Here is a 10,084-nt window from a genome sequence, read left to right as displayed (position 1 = left end):
GTTTCATCCATGCCGACATTCCGGTCGGTTAGCGTGAGCCCTGACTGAACTCTGCAGAAACTTCACATCGATCTTCGCATCGCGATGTAAAACAAAATGTTGGAAAACTTTTCTTTGACGCATGCGCATTTGCATAAATGTCTACACACACACACACACACACTACACACAATAAAAAACATAGGAAATAGCAAGAGTAATTACAATAGTTCCTATTGCATTACATGCATAGGAACTAAAAATTAGGGGTTACCTTTCATACTAAGGAGCTGATTAAAAGTAGACATAATTTTAAGTATACATAATTGTTGACGCACGCGTACACGCACGTTATTTCGCGCGAACGGAAAATTAAGGTACCTGATATTCAACCTTCACCTGAAGATTATGCTCACTTAATATGATTCAGAAATGTCGAATGGTTAAGATATGGGTTCATCAACGTTTTGAGGAAAGAAAGATGTGGGGGGGGGGGCCAGAAAAAACAATTTTTTAGACCATGAAGATATCATCAAAATGTAAAAAGAATTCAAATATATAAAAGAGAATTGTCTCAGCTATAACATACACAAAGTTGGAAGACGATCGATCAAGGTTAAGCGAGATACGTTCAAATGCGTATTTTCAAAAATGACGTCATAGCTATAATTCACTTTCTTTGAATTCAGATGCCAATATGATGACGTCACAATGTCCGATCAGCCATTATGATCTATAAAATCAAATTTACAACTTATGTGCATTCAGAATATGTAATAAAAATTTGGGGTCACCATTCATCCTAAGGAGCTATAACTGATTAAATATAGGCCTGATTTTAGCATATTTTCACTGTATATCGGCACAAATCCGCGCAGAGATACCTATATTTGATGAGCACGTACGGCATTGCTATTGGCCATAAGATGACCAAAAAGAATGGAAATTTGTGAAAACAATGTCAGGAACCCAAACTATGTGAAAAAACATAATGTTTAGCTTCCGTACATGCTGCGCGTGAAAAAAAGCCTGCACGTAGTAAAATTTTGAAATGTTCAAAATGGCCTGAAACGTGCTCTAATTTAGTCAAAAAGTGATTTTGAGATTTTTAAAAATGTGACGCACGCGTAATGAAGCGCACGCATAAAATTAAAGTACAGTACATTCAACATTAACACGAAATTAATGCTCACTTAATACGATTTCGAAATGGCAATTGGTTAGGCTGATATGACCGATAATGTGGAGTGGATCACCAATAATAATAACTAGATTTGAACTCGTCACTGAGGACGAGTTAGTTGGTGATCCGCCACAGATTTTAAAAAGATTCATGAAATTTGTTAAGTCGTTATTTAATTAAAAACGCCTGTTGGTCACAAAAACGCCTGTTGGTCACAAAAACGCCTGTTGGTCACAAAAACGCGCACAAAGATTTGACCATGATAACGTCATCATAATGCAAAAAAAGTCACATTTATGAAAGAACATTGTCGCAGCTATAACATACTCAAAGTTGAGAGACGGTAGATTAAAGATAAGTGAGATGAGCAATTCAGTTTTGTTATTTCAGAGGGCAATTTGATGACGTCACAATGTCCGATCAGCCATTATGATGCATAAAATCATATTTACAACTAATGTTCTTTAAGAATAAGTAATAAAAATTGGGGGTCACCTTTCATCCTAAGAAGCTATAACTCATTGAATATAGGCATGATTTTTGCAAATTTTAAGTGTTTTTCGACAAAAACGCGCACAAGGATTTGACCATGATGACGTCATCAAAATGTAAAAAAAGTCACACTTATGAAACATAGTTGTCTCAGCTATAACATACTCAAAGTAAAGAGACGATTTATTAAAGATAAGTGAGATACGCCCAAATGGGTATTTTAACAAATGACGTCATCAATAAACATTCAGATTTTTTATATCAAGTGGCAATGTGATGACGTCACAATGTCCGATCAGCCATTTTGATGCATAAAATCATATCTACAATTCATGTGCATTAAGAATAAGTAATAAAAATTGGGGGTCACTTTCATCCAAAGGAGCTATAACTGATTGAAAATAAGCATGATCTTGGCAAAATTTCAGTGTTTGTCGACAAAAACGAGCACAAATATTCATAATTTGATGCGAACGTAAAGCATTGCTATTGGCCCTAAATTACTAAAAAACAATGGAAATATGTGAATAGTATGGAAATATGCACGTGGTGCGGAAAATTTGAAAAATGTTGAAATGCTCAAAATGGTCTGAAACGTGCTCTAATTTTAATAGTCAGAAATGATTTTGGGCATTTTAAATTTTTAAGCATGTGTGCGCACGCATTATGATGCGCAGACAAAATATTTTGGTACGTGATATTCAACATTGATCTGAAGTTTATGCACACTAAATACGATTTAGAAATGACAATTGGTGAGGATATGATTGATAATGTAAAATACGTAAAATTGCGTGTAGATTATGTCACGCATGTCTGAGCCCGTTAAAAAGCTTACCGTGACTATTCCAGACCAAGCCAAATGTTCGTTAAAAGTGGAAATGTGTAATGCTCGCAGCAATTTTGAGATATCGTGCGAACAGAAAAAGGGGGGAAAGAAAGAATTAAAAAAAAAAGATGATGATGATCCAGTACAGTAACAAGAGGTGATCCGCTCGAGAAGTGGATCACTAATAATAATAATTTTAATTTGAACATACACTTTTGTATCAGTAGCACACGTCACTTTGACGGTGCATTCTGAAAGTTCCCGTTACTTTAATAACTAAACTTTCAATTTTTCTTACAATAAAAAACAGATCCACAGACTGCAATCCTATCCCCAGTTGCCCTATGAGTTCAGAAATTCTTCTGAGTATGCCACTGAAGTTGTCTTATTACAAGCATAACTGACCTTAATAACCCTATTCATGGCCAATGATTGTGCAGCTCTGACCAGTCCAGCAATTTCTGCACCACTGTAGTTTTTTGTTACAATAGCAAGTTCCTTTATATCAACATCTTTAGCCATTTTGTTGTTATCTCGCATCTTGTTCACATAAATCTCAAATATTTGAGTCCTGCCCTCCTCATCTGGCAAACCTATAAGTTTAGACATCATTTAATTCAACAAACAGTTACAAAGTATGAAACTCTAATCATATCAATATCACTTATTTATTGACTTGTTACCACATAAATCCTCCAGTATTATTCATACATTTGTTAATTGGCAAGAGAATAACATCTTCTTGGAATTTCTATTTGATATAGCCAAAATATACAAATTAAATAAATAAATACTTCACATATTCAAGTTTTTTTAACTAAACAGTGTATTTTAACATTCAAAATTTTCTGAATTCTGGTTACTGTATTATAAAATTATCAATTCTCTTACTGATTTCCATCTGTACTTCAAGTCGTCCAGGTCGCAGTAATGCATCATCTATTAGATCCCTTCTATTTGTCATTCCTTTAAAATAAACAATGTAACCAATTACATTATAAGACACTTAACACATTTCTAATACGTACATATCCTCAAAATATGTTAGAAAATAACTTTTATTAAATTGTTATAGTGTGGATGATATATAAATATGACAGTGACTTACCAATAAGTAAGATATTGTCCAGTTGTTCTACACCATCAATTTTTGAGAGGAGTTGGTTAACCACAGTATCATGTACACCGGTACTGCCAGACTAAATTCAAGAACAATAGGAAAAACATATTAAATATATAAATTCTAAATTTTTTTATTTCATTTAATAACATTCAATCTCTTCTGTTGTGTTTGCATCGGAAAAATATCATAGGAGTGATGTTTCGCCCTACCTGACGTGTTATTTTACCGAATAATCAGTACTTGCGAAGAAAATTACCATATTAATCCACCAGATTATTAATGACCATATAAATATGGTTCAGTGTGTGCTCGTATGGTTCACAGTGCTCTCTGGGTTCTTGAGTTATTTCTATTTTTTCATTGCTTTTGCTGTCCTTTTGTCAGTTTAGTAAGTTTTTATAATGTTGTTAATGGACTTATTAAGTATAGGTTATTTAAGTCCTATGTGTTAGTCGTTTTTTTAAAGACTTTTGGAGATGTGCTTTATTTGCACTTACCTAGGCCATGTGGTCTGTTTTCTTTTCTAGGTAATCCTCGTTCCTCTTAATAATTGTGGTGAATGATGAAATTTTAGCCATATGTATTTATAAGTGTTGTTCGAGTCGATTTCTCTGAGATTGTATGTGTCAACGAGCGCTTGTTTACCTGGTGGTGTAACTTACTAGCGTTTATTCTTATTCTTTTTTTTTATTATTATTCTTTACTAATTTTTATTTATTTATTTTTATTTATTTATTTTTTTTTTATTTTTATTTATTTAATTTTTTTTTTGCACTTATCCAGAAGTCGTAGGCTTACTGTACAATATATTATGGCGAAAGTAAATTTTTGTCCGGCGTCTCTGCATTTTGATAGTGTTACTGTAATAGAGATGTGTATAAGAGACAGAAGTTGGACTTTAAGCCTAATTGTTCTTGTAAGTAATGCAGAGTCCTTAACCAACTGTATTTTTAAATCTGAATATGGGCCTAACCACGAATCCTTGTCAGTTGATCAAATCTTTAATACCTGTTTTTTCAGCCAATTGTTATAGGTCTAAGATGTTCCTCATCTTACATTCAATTATATACATTACCAAAATTCTCATAGTTCTCATTTTCTGGTTTTTCGCAAAAAAAGCTTTTACTCCACAGAATAAATTTCATAAACGAAAATTCACCAAATCTCATTTTCTTTATAGTCTTAATACAATTATAGCCACCTTTAATATAAATATTGCTGAATGTGGCAATGTACATCTTAACCCAGGACCAGACAAAGTCTCTATGGATAAAACCAATAATTATCATCATGTAGCTGGCCATCCTGTCAGTTTAGAGACTTCTAAAAATAGTTGCAGGGTTTTCTTTTCCACAAAAATAGACAGTAAGTCCAGTGTCAATTTTGTTTATTGTTCTCTCATGTCAACTGTGAAGGTATATGTCCTAGGAGGTTTAGGAATGATTTCAAAGACCAGAATTATGAGTGGACTTGCCCAGGTTGCACTCAGCAGAGCACTGACAATGCAAATAGAGCTTCACATTTTAACTTATCTCAGTGCAATGTGTTTCAACACAGTAGCCCTGCCATTAGTGAATCAATGGTCACATGCAATACTACTTTGATGTATAAAAAGTATAGCCGCATTAGTCTGTACAGTATAGAAAGTATAAAGTAAATATGTGCTGCTGTTTTTTACTTTATACTTTGATGTATTTAACTACAAATTAGCCTACAGTGACAGGATACCTTCTAAAAGGACCAGAGAATTTGGACCTTCAGACCCAACTCCATTGCTTCAATCAAAGGGGAATTTCCTGCACATAAATGCAAGGTCACTTTTGAAAAATCTGTCTGCAATGAAGATGATTTTACTAGAGACCAAATCAGTAATTCTGGCAGTTTCTGAAACCTTTCTGGATTCATCCATTTCAGACAATGAATTAGCCATTCCTGGCTACAGATTTCTTCGACAGGATAGAATATCCCAGAGACAACGACATGGAGGAGTTTGTATAATATATATGTATATGCACATAACAGAAGATCTGATTTTGAACGACCAGACATGGAAAGTGTATGGGTGGATTTAACTTCTACCTCGTAACAAGCCTATTTTCGTGTGTGCATGTTACCGCCCTCCAAATGACCCACACTTTACCGATCATCTGGATGCCACTCTAAGTTTCCTTCCAGCAGATTGCAAAACTTATATTATGGGAGAAATTAACCTCTGTTGTTGCAAGAAAAAAATTCAAAAAATAAGATTTCGCAAAGTGGTGTCATACAGACGACCTTCAGCAACCATTATCTTATATTGTACAAGGAAACAGCTACATTCGAAGAAAAAAACTACCATAACACCTTAACTATCAGGCAAAAAAAAACTATGATAGGGAGACCTATGTAAAACAGCTTACAAACTCCTAATTAATCCGTCCTGGTCACCCTGTTGACACTTGATTTTTCACCTGGTATACAAATGGCGGCCATTTTGAAAATTTATCTAAAATGTGCATATAATTGCACTAAACTAAATAAGCTACAGATATGATGTTGTGTCTAAACTCATAATTTCTATACAGGCAACAAACCAGACATATCAAAACTACTTTCACTCATGCCAGAATGGAACATAATTAAAAAATACAGTAGGTGTTTATTTGTTTTAAAATAACCGCAAAATATACTTAAAATGTGTATAAATAAGAATAAGTACCGTATATAAACTCACCAAAAGCAGTCGTGTTTAGTATCGTCGGAAAGCTCTTCCGATGCTGAATAATGTATTGCAGTTTATATAATTGTCCCATATAGTCCAATTATGGCATATCATATTAAAATAAACAGGACCCATTTGAGTAACTTGTGAGCTCTCGGGAGGGGGGGGGGGCGCTCCTACTACTACCTAACACATTACTACCAAGCCTTAAGTAACGCATGTGCTTTCTGGGCGAAGTCCGAGGCCAAATGTGCCCTTGAGAGGCCACTGCTTATATCTACAGTAACACTGATACTCAGCACTCTCCTACAACGCCTTAACAATATGTAACCTTTTCTATAATTTCCGAAAAAACCAAATAGACCAAAATCCCACAAACACAATATTTGGCAGATTTATTAGAAGGGTTCTTTCAACTATGCTGCCCCACTATTTAGGTTTCACCAGTTATGTAATGACAGTGTGCTTTCTGGGGAAACGCTTACATCCTCCATGTCCAAATGAGTACTGGAAAGGCGATGGGCCCCCATTTACTACTACTGAGCAATCTAATAATACAACCGCTTTTGACAAAATACTATCTTTTAATTTTTTTCAAAAATGTATGAGCCCCGGACGGCTGCATAAGTACCCACCTTAAAACCCGCTTTCGACTTTAAACATGTCAATAAATAAAGAATAAAATACATGGTTATCCATCATAGTAGGCCTATTATTAAATATTATACACAGCATGTTGAAATCGATTAAAATAATGTATACATTAAAGGCCTACTAATAATTCGGATATTCTGAAAATAACCGCCTGCAACATCAATCGGACCTTATAGGACGATCAGTTCATTTTATTCAGATTGGCCTTATCATGTTTCAGAGCAACATATTTTTTGGTATCAAAGTGACACTTTATTAAAAACAATCAATGAATTTATAAGTCTTTATATTGATAGTTTCAAGCTTATTAGATGACCTGAAGAAAAAGTGATCCAGAAGTCGTAGGCTTACTGTACAATATATTATGGCGAAAGTAAAATTTTGTCCGGCGTCTCTGCATTTTGATAGTGTTACTGTAATAGAGCCTGTTATTAAATATTGGAATGGTACCTGTTTGAACAACTTCAAATTAAAAATTACTACCAATGGAATCAGCATAAGATGTTATGTAAATTTAATCGTTCAAACGTAGGAAGGATGATAAATGAAACAGTGAAAAATGGTATAACAGTAGTACAGTAGTAACGGAACGATGATGAGAAGTCTATCGAATATGAGAAGAACGTCAACGAGTATGAGTACGTGATTCACTGAAACGTGAAATAACCATAAAATACAAATAGCATAATGCAATACAATAATGTTGAATGAAAGTATTTTAGCTTTAAATTAATAATACATTCATCCTAGACAATCTTATCTCTTGAAATTAAAGTTTGCCTATAATTTAGTACAATAATATGCTTTATGTAGCCAACATAGACCTAGACTAGGCATACAAATAATGTAAACAACTATACGTCCATGGAAACATGCGTGCGTACACGCATGACCGCCGAGACAACCGTCGAAGAAGACATTAGCGTATGCCTTCACATTCAAACAGCAAGAATCGCCTTTTATCGATTTAATCATCAATTTTAAAACTAACAGTATTTCAATACTTAAAAGATTAACATATAAAATGATCGAGATAGCTCAATCTACATCTATCAAAATATTCTTACAACTAAATATTATTACTTTAAACTCTAATTAAATAATGATTTATCATAAAAATAATCATCGAATCACAAACAATCAATGTAAATCATAAAGATCTATACAAAAAGATAGCGTAGAATACGTTCGCTTGCCTAGGTTTATTTAACATTAAATTATGCATTCTTAACTTTTTAATCAATATACAACGTGAATCAACTCACCAAAGTTTTGTAGACATTTCAATTAAAGGTTTCGCAACTCTACAGATTCTAGATGGCAAGGCAGGCTAAATTAAGTACGAGAAACTTTACGTACACTTCTTTCCAAATGCCGCCATGGTTACCTTTGATATACGTCAGCGTTATGACGCCCTCTATAAATCTGATTTATTAGGGCATTACAGTACCTTATAGATATATAACCAGGTAGCAGAGCAGCTTAGCTCAGTTGCCTAAACTGGTGGTAGCCTCTGTGTGCGCTAAAACGTGGAGATCTCTAGGTTGAATTTTACAAAAGTAAGGGGTTCAGGCAGAAAAATCTAAACAATCAACATTTAAACATTTTTAATAGACCCACATCACAATAAAGCAAAAGGAAAGGTTTAAAGGGTAAAAAGGCAACCAATATTATTATTATTATTATTGTAGTGAGATTATTATAGTTATTTTAATTACTGACTTAAAAATGAACAAAGCATTCCCCTGTACAGGGAGTCCTTTCCAGCCTTTTGGAGGATAAATTCTTTAAGTTTCCTAAGATGGAAATTGAAAGATGGAAATTGGAAGGGGCTTTAGGAAGGAGGTGGTGTATTGAATTCCTATCACTGCTCTTCCTTGTATTTCAGTTGGAGGGCTGAAATGCAAGTTATGATAGCGCACTGTCTTTCGGATGAGACATTTAACCTGTTGGTCCCGTGTGCATTATGGCCTGTCTGCATGTTAAAGAACGCACACAGTATACTTATTGGAAATAAGTAGGAAATTGTTTCCCGATGTACAGTGGTGTAACGGCTATGCGCTCATGTGCAGCGGTCCGCAGGTGCACAAACCCATAAGGTCCTCCCTCGGGCACCCTTACCCAAAAGGGCTTTGTTCATACATAACAGCATAATGTGTCTCTGAGATCGACTGTAAGACAGATATCATAGTATATCCCATGAAGGTTTAATGGGGGCCTCTGATGTCCGCCTGGGCCCCCTTAAAATTTCTAATTGTTTTAAAAATGGAAATTATACTCGCATTTTAAATCTATGAGTGCCATTTCCGGCCACTTCGAGGTGCCGTATTCATAAATGATCTTACCTTAGCCCCAACCATTCTGGGGCTGAGGTGGCATAGGTGTGTGAAAGTCCCTCCCTACCCACATTCCCTCTATTTCAAATACCTAAATCTGCAACTGATATATAATTTATTTCGTTGTTAAAAGCTAGAATAGAATACAATGCCAAATATTAGACTAGATTTGAACTCGTCACTGAGGACGAGTTAGGTGATCCACCGTACTTTGACCCTCACGAAGCACGCACGGTTCTGATTGAAATGTATTATATGCTAAAACATGCTCTATTTAAAGAGTAATTTTGAGCATTTTAAAAGGAATTTTAAAGAAAAAGAGTAATTTTGAGCATTTTAAGGACTTACAAATGTGTACACATACGTCTTAACGTCTGTGCACACGGTAGTATTAATACAGTATCACAAACCCAACACATGTAACCGAAACATAATTTCCAGCTTCAGTACGTGCTGTGGGCGTGGAAATAAGCGTACGGCGCGTAAATTTGGGAAAGTTTTGGAATATTCAAAATGACCTGAAACGTGCTTTAAATTATCTGAAAAGTGATATTAACAATTTTAAAATTTTAACGCACAAGTACGAATACCTTATACGACGTGCATGACGACGGTAATGGCACATGAATTTAAACCTTGTCAAGTTTAATTTAAAAACCCCTGTTGGTTGGTAATGCCACACGAATTTTGCCTTTACAGTATACGAACTATCGGTCTGATAGTGTCGAAATACAGTCTGCCGCCCTCTATTTTCAATGTGTTTATATCTTTTAAGGAAGAAAGATGA

The 10,084-nt window shown here is 34.7% G+C and overlaps 1 protein-coding gene across 1 annotated transcript in view; it reads right to left on the bottom strand.

Annotated features, from left to right (window-relative positions):
- Positions 1-2,888: 2,888 nt before the first annotated feature.
- Positions 2,889-10,084, bottom strand: part of LOC117100719 (vesicle-fusing ATPase-like) — a gene marked incomplete at both ends in the record, with an annotated part of 42,174 nt that continues 34,978 nt past the window's right edge. The window contains 3 exon segments of the mRNA XM_033240511.1: positions 2,889-3,076; positions 3,375-3,449; positions 3,592-3,682. Coding sequence (XP_033096402.1) covers positions 2,889-3,076; positions 3,375-3,449; positions 3,592-3,682 — 354 coding nt within the window.

Source organism: Anneissia japonica, unplaced genomic scaffold, assembly GCF_011630105.1.
Source record: "Anneissia japonica isolate Jap-2015-1 unplaced genomic scaffold, ASM1163010v1 scaffold1430_len515961_cov162, whole genome shotgun sequence".
In the NCBI taxonomy this organism is placed as follows: Eukaryota; Metazoa; Echinodermata; class Crinoidea; order Comatulida; family Comatulidae; genus Anneissia; species Anneissia japonica.
The sequence above is the reverse complement of the archived record's forward strand: the minus strand, read 5'-3'. Positions and strand labels throughout refer to the sequence as shown.